Raw genomic sequence first — 13848 nt, forward strand, 5'->3', positions numbered from 1 at the left:
GTCCTTATTTTGTTTTCTACACACACACTAACAATTTGCCTTTCCAGACACTCAACACACATATTGTTTGGATTTATTAGATTTATGGGAATCATTAGAGTAACTAAATCACTTTGGCAACTCCTGTACCTTTAGGAAGGAAGCTTTTCTCCAAGAATCTCTAGAGCTCCAGAATCTCTTCTTTGGAAAAAGGCCTGGGTGTGAGGAAAATTTATTTTCCAGAATAGTGTGCATTCTATAAAATCTAAAAAAATAAAAAATAAAAAATAAAAAAAAAAATGATGCTTTTACAAGCAGGTTGGTCTTGGCTTAAATAAAGCTATGAGGAAGGTAAGAAAACCATCCAGTGCCCCCTCTCTAATGTCTGTCTCCATCTCAAGGCACACCTAAAGTTCATTTTTCACATTGCAGTCAAAGAGAACTTTTGAATAAGCAAATCTCCATATTCATCTTCACTACCGGTACTCATCTCGGCATCACCTTCTGCACTGTATGTTCCAGTCATTCTCAAAGTCTCGGGAACGCTACATGAATATTCTCCTTTCTAGACCTTCGCACATGCTGTTCCCTCTGCGTAGAAGATCATTCTTCCCCAAGACAACCAACTAATACCCCGTCTTTACCTGGATAATGCTTCAGGTCTCCGCTACGATGCCCCTCTTTTAGGAAGGTCTTCTTAGTTATTGCTAGGCTAGCTGATTATTTCTCATTGCTCCCTTAATACTTACATATATATTTTTAAAGGCCTTTCTGCTTACTTATTTCCCCCTATCTTCCACTTCACCCCAAAGCATAGGCTTTCTGAATATAGGAACTATAGCTGCTCACCATTTTAACCTCAAAAGCTGGCTGACACAAAGCATGTGTTCACTGAATACATCTTCAATGGAATGAATGACTCTGTCTTTCTTGACTGTTTCCGTCTCTATGTCGCGTCCTCGAGCATGCCCAGACTTTACCACAGGTTGGCCCCGTGTAGTTACCTACAATACCTATGCTTTTGATCCTTCCTCTTTCCCACTTTGATTTCTCAATCAAAAGATTGAATTCTACTTTTTGTCTCTGTAGCTTGTTAGGCTGATCTGTTTTTCCACTCAGAGGTATTAATGGCTCAGGTGCCACACTCTTGGTATAGCATGTGACTGTAAGCTAGAGTGGTTTTTGGAGAGTTTCTTGCCCAAAGGACAAACTGTTATGGCAGGTCTTTCGATGCCTCTCCTGGAGTGGGCACTGCACTTAAGGCCTTTGTACATTCCACAGATGTTCCCACACCAATGATGGCCAGCTTCCTTTATGGAGAATAACATTAAAGTTAAATGTTCTTTGATATGGAACACTTGGCTCTGAGTGGTTCCATTGATCCTTTTATGAAAGACTCTTTTAAAATAATGATATTGCTTGCAATTGAAATTTTTGGGATAGGTCACTAAGATGAATTACAGAAAAACAGAAAGTTCATTGTTATACACCTCACATAAAAGTAGATGTTAACTCTACTTCCATACTTTTAAAAGATATTTGTGTAAAGATTTGGCATTGAGGGGCGCCTGGGTGGCTCGGTGGGTTAAAGCCTCTGCCTTCGGTCAGGTCATAATCTCAGGGTCCTGGAATAGAGCCCTGCATCGGGCTCTCTGCTCAGCAGGGAGCCTGCTTCCTCCCCCCATCTCTCTCTGCCTGCCTCTCTGCCTACTTGTGATCTGTCAAATAAATAAATAAAATCTTTTTAAAAAATGTTTTAAAAAATGTTTAAAAAAAAAGATTTGGCATCGATAAAGGAGAAATTAAATGTATTTATTCAATTATGTGATAAGTAAACCAATATAGAGGACAGAATACTCATGAAATAAATATTTGAAGAGAAAATGAATTTTACTGTATAAGAAATTAATTCATTTGGCCACTGAGAGATGATTTACATCTAGGTAAAATTGGGCAAATTCTTGATCTTTTTCCACTTGAGAAGAATTCTCTCTGGAAGTTATTCAAAAAGAGAGAAAAAAGCTACTGGGGTCCAGATTTTAAAGGAGCTAAAAAGCTTCTTGTTTCTATGGAAATGGACATGGGCCATCTTATGTTTCTTCTTCCTTCTTATTGCTTTTTACCTTAGGGTAGATTACTCTAGTCTACGTTGCAGTGTCTAATGACTTTACCACAGATGAATCATTAAATACAGAGCTAATGAAACCTTTAGAAATAATATACACCAAGCCTTTTATTTTTGAGATGGCATTGGTATCCAGAGAAATCAAGCAGCATGCCCTGTCACCTTGCTACAATCGTAGCAGAACTGGAACTTGGAGCCAGATGCCTGGATTCTGTCCCCTGTGTTCTCTTATTACAGATATTTGCTGAGAAATGTAGAAGAATGTTAGGTGTCTAAGTGAATAAACAGAGTCATTCAAATATTTAATTTATGACATACTAATAAGAATAATACCCAACACTTTCTGAACACTAGTCTAAATGTTTCGTACGTATTAGCACACTTGATCCTCACAATGCCATGTGATTTTTATTTTAACCTGTGATAAGACGGACGTCCAGACAGCTCCACACCTTGCCCATGTTGACACTGGGACTCTTAGTGAGACAGCTGAACTCTTGAGTCTGTGTACATTATTGCTATCTTATACTTCCCTTCATTCAAATATATTCATAAATTATTCAAACACATGTGCAGTTGTAGTAAGAACATACATGTTCGAGTCAGAAAGAGGAATAAGTGATTGGCTATGCCACTTAGTAGTTGTATAAGCTGACATTATCTCCCCCTGCCCCGAGGTGTCTGTGTCCGCCTTGGTGACTTGAGACTACTACAGCATAGCACTTTCTCATAGAATGACAGGAAGAGTTACCTAGGATGATGCAAAGAAAGTTCTTAAATCTTAAAACTAAGTCTGTCACATGTGTTAGAAAGTGATATGCTAGAATGCATTGTTAATGTTCTTTTATATTCTGGCTGGCTAAAGTCTGCATTTCATTTCAACAACATAAAGCTTATTTTTTTTAACTTTTCCTATTTGAAAAAAAATTAAAATACACTACTACGCTCTCCTAGTTGAGTAATGTGTCCTTATAAGAAATTCAACTTATTCTTTATTAGGGCATTTTAATGCTTTTAAGTCTTCATTTTAAAAATATTTATTTATTTATTTATTTGAGAGAGAGGGAGAACACAGAGTGAGAGTGAGAGGAAGAAGCAGATTCCCCGCTAAGCAGAAAGCCTGATGTGGGACTCCATCCCAAGATCCTGAGATCATGACCTGAGCCACCGAGACACCCTAAAGCCTTCATTTTTAAAATTAGTTTCGATTCTTTTTTCTTTAACTAAATACCATATAGGAACTGCTTTCTCATTATTTGCTTGTTTCTACTAAATATGAAGCTCTGATGAGGAAATTCAAGATAGCCGATGATTTCATTTAATCATAGTTTATCCTACAATGTTTGAGAAAAAAACAAAGGGATCTAAGTTAGGAAATAAATAGGGGGGAAAGTCTTTTTTAAACAAACAAGCAAACAAAACAACAAACTTTAACATTCCTTCAGAAATGTCCCTGTCTACTATACATAGATAGGTAGATTTTCTTTTCAGCAGTAAAAGACTGACGATCTAAAAGTTTCCAATATCCTTGCCGTGTCGACCTCATTGAAAATCAATGAAATCTGAAATGCGATTGTCTTGGACAGAAGCTCTGCAGCTAAATTATCTTGCAATCACAGAAAGTATCTTAATGGCAACCTAGCACATACACCGAGCAGATAGGACACTTACTCCCCTATAATTTCAAAGCCTCATTGAATTTTTTTTTTCTTTGCACAATGGTTTATGACATTAATGTCTCTTTCCTCTCCTAGCGCTTGAAGAATTTATTCTTTGATCTTGTCTCAGGGTTTTAATTTCCTTTTCCACTGTAGAGCTTTAGACTGGGCAGTAGTTTTCAAGAGCTACAAAGTAGTAACCGTAAATGAAATAAGACCTGAAGAACCCAAGATTTTTTTTTTTTTTTTTTTTTTTTTTTTTTTTTTTTCCCCTAGCATTACTGCTTCTGGAGAGAGAGTATGATGTGATGCTTCCTGGCTATGAGGTAGCCTCATGACCTGTAAATGCATTGATTCACCTTGGAACAATTCACCTACCACAGACGGCCTCAGCTGACATTTTTTTCATGCTGCATCAAGAACCTGAAATGCTGCAGGGACTTCTTAATGGAGCTCTTTCCTTTCAAGTCACCCTGACTTGCTAAGTCATCTGCCACAGTGCAGTGAGAGAGCACTCCAAAAAGGAAAGCACGCCATTCATTCCCTGCTTAAAACACAGTAGTTTCTTACTACAGAACAATTAATTCCAGCTCCTTAATAAGGCTTTGCTGGTTCTTCCTGAAAAGGCCCTGCTTTCCTCTCTAGCCTCAGACTTCCTCCTTTCCGTCATTTTCTTGAACCTTGAGCTGTCCTTTGCCCCGAGGCCACAACGCCTACAAACCCTTTTCCAAGTACTAAGTCCCTCTGTCAGTTGACTAGCCTCTCCACATGTTTGGTATGCAGTGAAAATGGAAGAGGAAACATATTTTAGGGAAATGTTACACTACAGTAAAGGGATTGGGGGGAAAAAAAAGGATAAAACTTGTATGTGTGTGTTTCTGCACCAGCCTCTAGTTTCTGTATATACCTCTCTTCATCTGAGGCCCTATTGTCCTCAGACACTTGGAGCTGTCTCTTACTTCTCCTGTTCTTAGCAAAATGGTCTCTTAAAAAATAATGTAAGATTAGTTATATACATCTCAGGTGAACTGAGTTAAACGATAGGGAACGTTCATTATATAGCTGGCTGTGTTCTAGGCACAGGGAAATTACCAGTGAGCAAGATAGGAAAGGTGCCTGCTCTCAAGGAGCACACATTCCAGTGGAGGAGCAATTGATTGATTAAATAAGATCGCTTCAGATAGAAATCTTTTGGAGGAAAAAGACAACATAGCAGTATGTGATAAAGTGATGTGTGGGAAGGAGGTATAGTTTTTAGATCATCATGTGGTTCAAATGGTCTTCTGGTAGATAAGGCGTCCAGGAGGAAGCAGCCCTGGCCTTAGAATCATAGAGGAGAGCATTAGTTGCAAAAGCCATGTGGTGAAAATTAGCTTGGTGTGTTCAAGCAGTAGGAATAAAGGTGGGAAGGCTGGAACAGAATTCATGGGGAGAAGAGGGGTGGGAGACAAGATCGGAGTCTCAGCCAGCAGTGGGACATGCAGGGCCTTGCAGACATGGTAAGGAATTCTTCTTTTATTCCTAATGCAAGTGGAAGCCAGTAGGTTTTAAGAGTATAAATGGTGTAACCTCATTTAGAGTTATGCCAGTGAGTTCTGGCTTTAAGGTGGAAAAATAGACTGAAGAAAAGCAGAAGTGGGTACAAGGATATGAGTTAGGAGCTTCAGTTCATCCCCTGTTAATGATGCCTGTTCAGTTCAATGAAACACTGAAACAGGAGAGCACTGGAAGTGATGTGTTACCATTTTGTCATATTTTTAAGGTTTATCTTCATGATGACATAAATGGGATTTCTGCACTTAAAGGAACTTTGGAATTTGTGTAGGAGGTTTTACTGGAACAGGAGGAAGTTGAATCAATAGAAATGGTAGGCATTTGGTTTAATGGAGAGTAAAATACCGGGAAATAAGAGATCTACACATGAAATAAGTTTTAATCATAAAGAGCAGTTAATGGGGACTAGGACCTAAAGCGGCTTCCCTGAAATCACTCCTATAGGATTCTAGAAAGTTCTGGATTTGGAATTAGAATTGCGTTAGAACCCTGGGCTCATCACTTTGACTAACAGGTTTCCCTTCTCTGAGCCTCTATGTTTGCTCATCTGTTAAACAAAAATGTCCTCCTGGCAATTGGTGAGATTGTTTTATGCCATAAAAGTAATCAATTCATGGCTCTATAATAACGATATCATTTCTGGCATTCTGCTCACCAGAGTAACTTTATATGTGGTATTTTCATAGACTAATAGAGCTGAAATATATCTTCAATATTATATAAACATTTACTCATATATTCATATCTGTTCATTTTAGAGATGATAAAATGGAAACCTGCAATGGGAAATCAACCAGCCAAAGTTTTCTTAAACAGTTAGTGTGAGGTGCATGCTGCAACCCAGGTCACATGACTTCCTGATTCCTGACAGGTCCAAGGAAGTTCTGCCCAGAAGATAATTAAAACACATGTTCCATGGGCTGCCTGGGTGGCTCAGTGGGTTAAGCCTCTGCCTTCAGCTCAGGTCCTGATCTCGGGGTTCTGGGATCGGGTCCCACATCGGGCTCTCTGCTAGGCAGGGAGCCTGCTTCCTCCTCTCTCTCTCTCTCTACTTGTGATCTCTCTCTCTGTCAAATAAATAAAATCTTAAAAAAAAAAAAAAAAAAAAAACATGTTCCATTCATTTTTTGTTTCTCCTACATAGAAACACTCATGAATCAGTAAAGTTGGGAAACTCCTCTACCACCCCTTACAAAATAGTAGAACTTTACCTTATAAATATTTCTCAGACAATACTGAGTAGGATGATTGGGCCAATGGCTATACACAATGTGGACCTTTCAGCAGAGGTAACTGTTCAAGGACTTCTAAAGACCTTGTTTATTTTGTTCTGGTACATGAAGTAGAATAGATTAAGAGAGGAAAAATTCATTCTATTTGTAACATCCATTTAAATATAATGGGATGAAAGCATATCTTTTATAAAGTAATCTTTGTGAGAAATGGAAATTAGACAACTTCAAAAGGAGGGTGAGCAGTTAGCCAAACTCAATAAAGATCAGTTATTTAAAAATCTATATATTGCCTTCTGTAGAGTTTTGACTTTGGTCCAGACACATTATCAGCGCCCTCTTTGATCCACTATAATCTCCAAATGAGGCCTGAGGGATGCATAAATCTTTGTTCTGCTGCTAAAGATCCCTGGGAAATCTTTTTGATGACAGGAATGAGTAAAGACAGATGGAACTGCACATTCTTAAGTGAATAAATATAGCTTTTAAAATACTTTCTCTTTCAAATAATCAAAAGCACAAGTCAACATCACAGACGGGATTTCAAAGAAATAGAAACAGGGGTGGAGCTAAAAATTATGCCAAGCTTAAAACAAAAATAAGCAAGACTGATTGAGGAACAAGAATGGAGATTATTTAGAGTGGAAACCATATTCCAGTCTGTCACTGCTGGGACAGGATTCCCACTCCTTCTTTGAAGTTTTCCTATCTTTTCACTTGCAGCTCATCAAAGAAACCTACAGGTTTCAAAAGAGAGCATTGGGAACCTCTAGCTGGAATGTTAGATAGAGATAGATAGATAGATAGATAGATAGATATGGAAAAGAAGATGGAAAATTTACAAAGATGCCTTGGAAGTGGGAGATTTACCAAGCAAAGGGGAATAAAACTCAAATTAAATTCTTATTTAAAAATATATTGTTGGGGCGCCTGGGTGGCTCAGTGGGTTAAAGCCTCTGCCTTCGTCTCAGGTCATGATCTCAGGGTTCTGGGATTGAGCCCCGCATCAGGCTCTCTGCTTGGCAGGGAGCCTGCTTCCCTTCCTCTCTCTCTGCCTGCCTCTCTGCCTACTTGTGATCTCTGTCTGTCAAATAAATAAATAAAATCTTTGAAAAATATATATCGTTCAACTGGAATTGGTCAGGTTGTATTAAATAGAAAAATTGCTTTTATTGAACATGTGGGAGGGAAATGGGCATGTGAGGTGACTATAAAATTTCTTCCTCACAATTCTTAATGATTCTTCTTACATCACTGGTAATTTCTATAAATTTCTCAAACTGTTTGTGTTTACAACACACTTTCAAGTATTACAGTTACTTTGGAGCATGTTAAAAATACATATGGGAACAAGTACCTCAGACCTAAGTGTTCTCCTTCAGGAGAACTGTCACACCTGTCTCATTGAGTATACAGTGCCTCACAGTTCTGTGAAAATCACCGCAGTTATCAGACTGCTGGGTTCGTTGCCCTTCCATACTACCTTTCCAGAAAGAACTGTTCCCGGCTCTGACTCTACACTTTTCTATCCTCACGAGATAAAAGTCTTGCTTGATGTAGCAAATGCAAATTCTCCTTATAGCATAAATTTACCTTTGTGCCTGCATTTTGCGCAGTACCTGCGGCCCATTTTCAATGCTATGCTCTGTCTTGTAGCCTGCTATCAGGCTCAGTATCATGTCGGACAATCATTGCCATGGAAGTAAATGACAGTTGCAGCAAAAAGAAAATACCCAAATTGTTGAAAATTTGGTGATGTCTGTCAGGGATTTCTTTCTGAGGGGGCACCAATGGCTGAGAATTACTGCTCTGAATTAAGAAACTCAGTGTCCACCTTGAATGTACCTTAAAGAGAAGTGATTGTTTCTCTTATAAATATCCTACTCATATGACTTTGTCTGCTCTACATTGTGTGAAATTCTGAAACCAAAATGACTTTTGGCCACCCCACCTGAAATCTCATGAGTTTTGTTTGGGGGATTTGTCCACTGTGTTCTATGGGGAAAAGATCAACCAATGCCTGAGGCACAATTTTGGAGGGAATTATGTAATGAATGAACAGGTGTTCACATAATATTTAGAAAACCTCTCAACCCTATTATATTAATTGTAAAAAAAAAATAGTATCTTCTATTTATTCTGCAACATATGGTTGTATCCCCAGAGTATGGATATCTGTGATGTTTGTGTGTGTTTACATGTCTTGGTGTAGGTGTGTGTGTTAACCATGAAAAGTTTAGTGTGTATTTATTAAATGAATTATTATTTTAATTTTTGAAACCTTGTTAACTCATGCCATGTTTTGCTTTTGGCTGAAACTGAGTCATCAAACTTGATCCTGCATATAGGAGTTATAGTAGACTGTTACAGAAGGAAATGGTGGGAATGGGGATATGGATGGGATAGATCAAAGTAATATTTATGTACATTTTCCTATGCATGTGGTGAGTCTTCTATAGCTTCATGATACTCTTTGCATCTTTCTAATCCTGATCATCTTGCATGGTATCCCATGGCACTCCAAAAAGTTGAATATAAAATCCTCACATGCCACTCCACCCATATCTGTTCGCAATTGCAAGAGCCTCCCTCTGCCTTTGTTGTGTTCTTTCATTTAGAATAAGAATCTGTTGTTTGAAGTGCACATCCCTCTGGTAACTTTAGTCTCCTCTTTTTCTGTTTTCAAGGATGGGAGGAACAGTTTTATTGGACACCAACTAGGTGGGGTAGTGGAAGTGCCAAACAGCAAGGACCAGCGGGTCAAGTCAGCCAGAGCCATTCAAATCACCTACTACCTCCAGACCTATGGCTCTGCCACTCAAGACCTCATAGGAGAGAAGTGGGAGAATGAGTTCTGTAAGCTCATGAGGAAGCTCCAGGAGGAGCACCAGGACCTCCAGCTCTACTCTTTAGCATCCTTTAGCCTCTGGAGAGACTTTCATAAGACCAGCATCCTGGCCAGGAGCAAGGTCCTGGTGAGCCTTGTGCTGATCCTGACCACAGCCACCCTCTCCAGCTCCATGAAGGACTGTTTGCGCAGCAAGCCCTTCCTGGGCCTCCTGGGGGTGCTCACAGTGTGCATCTCCATCATCACAGCAGCAGGGATCTTCTTCATCACTGATGGAAAGTACAACTCCACCCTGCTGGGAATCCCATTCTTCGCCATGGGTAACTATCCATCCTTGTGGTAATTGGATTCTTACCGATGTGGGGCAAGGTAGTACATTTCTTGAATTCTCAGGCAGAAATCTGTTTTAACTTTTCACTGATGTGTTTGTGTGATTATGTAAGATTTTACCTGGGGTAACGTCTGTTTCACCTGATTGGGCCTTTTGGAAAATCTAGGCTGACCAAGTCATCTTCCCGTTTATGTTGCAGAATTTAATGCTTTTGGTTATTTTTAAATTATACAATATTGGAATTTTCTTCTCTGCTTCTTCAAATATTGTAAGTCAGGGATTACGGAGATCCAAAACTTACTTTGAACAAATTTTGTGGTTCATATTCATGAACATCTTCAAGTTGATGATAGTGAAGAGTGAATAGCATAGGATGAAAATTCGAAGAACCACTGATTTATTTTAATTTCAAAAAACTTTTTCAGTAACCTTGGTTTATTAATTCACTTCAAAGTTTTTATAGAAAATATATTACATTTCCCCACCTCCATATAAACTAAACCTTACTACTACACTTAAAGATACATCCCCTAATTTCTTTCATCTCTGGTGAGAATAATTAATGAGCATCCTCAGCCAAGATTATCCCTTCTTATACGTCTTCTCCAGATGTACATAAATGTCTAGAAAATGTTCTATGAGTGTGTGTGTATGTGTGTGTGTGTGTGTGTGTTCTTGCAAAAGAGAAGATCAAGTCTGGGAAGAAATGTGAATGATGGCTCAGCAACAAGACTGATGGAATGTATCAGAAAAGCCATGATAAGGTGATATCTGTGGTTCTGTCAGATATGATAGAATTCCCTAATTCCCCACATGCAGTGAATCGGAGGATGAGCTATAATAATGGCCTGTAGGTGGTGAACTGACATGAGCAGGAGCGTTTTCAGCTGTAGAGTAATTGCTTTTCACTCCCCATGCTAAAATCAGCTATAAATTACAGTTTTATTATTAAATTAAAAAGACACACGTATGTGGTCAGAAAGTCTTCTAAGTGATCCAGGCCCTTTTTGTTTTCACCTTGACAAACATCTTTGAGAACACTGCAAAATGGATTTATAGTGTAGGTTTGCTGGTGTCCAACTTCTTTACCTGGAAACCCAAGTTCTTTGTGGCCCTAGTAAGTTAGTTCATCTTGGTAAACCTCAGGTTCCTCTTGCATAAAATAAGGATCATAATTTTATCACTTTCAAAGAATTGTTTTTTGAATGTAGTAGAATACATCTAAGGCTTATATAGCATATAGTAAATGTTCTATAAATGTCATCAAGATTTAAGTGCACTGGATTTAGTGATAAATAGGAAACAGCCCTTTGCTTCAAGAAATTGAAAGTCTGCCTGGATTTTGCATATCACCTTTAAATGTATCTTCATCTTCTTAACAACAAGTATTTTTCTTTTTCCCAAATAACTATATTAAAATTTGTTTGCACAAGTGGTGAGGATGTGTCTAGATTTGAACCATTTATACTTGTTATGTTTTTTGAGCTCAGCCTCTTGATTTGAAATATCAACATAAAATTTCTTTTTTTTTTTAAACATTTATTTATTTGACAGAGATCACAAGTAGGCAGAGAGGCAGGCAGAGAGAGAGGAGGAAGCAGGCTCTTCACGGAGCAGAGAGCCCGATGCGGGGCTCTATCCCAGGACCCTGGGACCATGACCCGAGCCGAAGGCAGAGGCTCTAACCCACTGAGCCACCCAGGTGCCCCTCAACATAAAATTTCTAAGAATCATTCACTGTGGTTCACAAATGAAACATGGCTTGTTCAAAATGACAAATTAAATACCTTAGACCCTACTAGGGCTTTTTCTAAAACTGTGGCAATCTAATTGGGTAATGGAAATATTTATCAAGAAAGTTCTATAATATACAGCATTGCATATTCCATACAAATAAGGAGAAAAATTGTCTCTAGTGAGGCTGAATTATAATGTAGATGCTACAAAATCAAAGTGGTGTTTTTATCCCTTAAATAAATAATAACACTGAAAGCAGTAACACTGAAGAAAAGGCCCAGATTCTGAAACACACGTTTCTCACTTTTCTTCTGTCTCAGTGATCTTTAAGATCATAAATCAACCTTAAACAGTGTAGGTATAGACTCTAAGAAGCCTGGTGAATGGTTACTCTTCAGTATTCTTAGAATTCAGTCCTTAAAATATTCTGAAATGAACTTTTCTGGTATGTTCTGAAAATGTAACAACAACAAATTTATCAATATATACTTATCTAAGATATCTGGCCCATCAAGGGGTAGTTTATTGTGCTTTCTTTTGTTTGTAAAATGATCTGTAATAACAAAGATATGAAGATCAAGAACTAGTGAAATGAAAGGATTATCCCACAGGGCTAGGAAATCTGAGTTTTCATCCCAGCTTTCCCCCTAACTTTGTATGTTTTATTGGGCTGCAATATATAGTCCTGTTGTCCCATTACTTTATATATTAAATCAAGGATTTGGACTTTTCAATCTTAAATTTTGAAGATCCTACAGTATTAGTTATCTTATTTTCAATTGAAGTTAGAATTTGATCATTTCTTTATAAAGTCATTTAAGGTATGTGTTATCCTTCAACCTCTAATCTCCATTCTCCTTTGTTGGCTTTTAGTGTGTGTGTATGTGTATGTGTGTGTGAGAGAGAGACAGAGACAGGGAGAGGGGCTTTAGAATAGAAAAATCACAAGTCTATGAAGAGCACAAGTCTATGCTCATGCATAGAGCATGCAGAGCACAAGTCTATGAAGGTGATGAGGTGGAACGTGATTTTGAGCATCAATAAGCTGAGTTTGGCAGATATATATCTTCTAGTAATACATATGGCATTGGTTGAAAGTAGTCCCTTGATTGATTACAGTTTACATGGTGCTAACACTGCATAATCTAAAGTTAGTTGGGTGTAAGGGAAAGAAGTCCAACTCTTCTGGTAAACTTATTTCTATTCCTATCTTTCCATAAGGATTTATCTGAGGTTGTGCTCCAAGACTGAAAATCAGTTATCTTCATGATAACCTATCCCTGAAGCTAGGTATGTCATCCTACTTGACACCATCCACCTACTTGAGATCTCTGTCTGTCAAATAAATAAATAATATCTTTTTTTTTAAGATTTTATTTATTTGACAGACAGAGATCACAAGTAGGCAGAGAGGCAGGCAGAGAGAGGGAGAGGGGAAGCAGGCTCCCCTCTGAGCAGAGAGCCCGATGCGGGGCTCGATCCCAGGACCCTAGGATCATGACCTGAGCCGAAGGCAGAGGCTTAACCCACTGAGCCACCCAGGTGCCCCAAATAAATAATACCTTTAAAAAAAAAAAAAAGATAAGGGACACATCCACATGACTTATTTTGTTCAGGTGAACCCAGCATTTCCAGATAGGAGACTTTTGTTCATCATCTAAAATTGAGCTCTGTATTCATTTATTTATTAATTCAATCAAATATTTATTGCGCACATATATGTTCCATGTATTTTGGATTCGAGAGTAAAAGGTATTGAACTGAACTGATCAAGTGGTTGCCTGCATGGATCTTACATTGTAGGCCTGCAAGGGGGAGGCATCTGACAATAAACAAGATAAGCAATATAAAGTAAAAAAATAAATCAGGATAAAGGATAAAGAACGTAAGCGGTAAGAGAAAAGACTTTCTGGAGAAAAAAAAAAAGGAAATTGAAGTAGAGAGCTAAAGGAAGTGAAGAAGTAGCCATGTGGCAACCTGAGAAAAGAGTATGTCTGACAAAGAGAATGTGCGAAGGCTTTTAGAAGGACCTCTCGGTGAAGTTGAGGAAGCACGATAAAAGGAGTGTGGCTGGAGCACAGTGGACAACTGTCTGAGTATTATGAGATGGAGTTAGAGAGATGGTAGAGACAGGTCATGGAGGCCACTGAGAACTTAATACTTTTTTTAAGATTTTATTTATTTGAGAGAGAGAGAGAAAGTGAAAGTACAGAGGGAGAGGGAGAGAATCTCAAGCAGGCTCCACAATGAACATGGAGCCCAAAGGGGCTTGATCCCATGACCCTGAGATCATGATATGAGCCAAAATCAAGAGTCCAGTGCTCAGCTGACTGAACCACATAGGCACTTCAAAGAACTTAATACTTTAGATGGAAAGCTATCTG

At 38.4% G+C, this 13848-nt stretch overlaps 1 protein-coding gene across 1 annotated transcript in view; it reads left to right on the forward strand.

Annotated features, from left to right (window-relative positions):
* The window catches only part of LOC111147886 (patched domain containing 4), a 171837-nt gene that overhangs the window by 41313 nt on the left and 116676 nt on the right, over nucleotides 1–13848 (forward strand). Inside the window, exon 2 of the mRNA XM_022504149.1 lies at nucleotides 9236–9716. Coding sequence (XP_022359857.1) covers nucleotides 9236–9716 — 481 coding nt within the window. The remainder of the gene's footprint in view (nucleotides 1–9235; nucleotides 9717–13848) is intronic.

Source organism: Enhydra lutris, unplaced genomic scaffold (assembly GCF_002288905.1).
Source record: "Enhydra lutris kenyoni isolate GAN:26980312 unplaced genomic scaffold, ASM228890v2 scaffoldscaffold17, whole genome shotgun sequence".
Taxonomy (NCBI): Eukaryota; Metazoa; Chordata; class Mammalia; order Carnivora; family Mustelidae; genus Enhydra; species Enhydra lutris.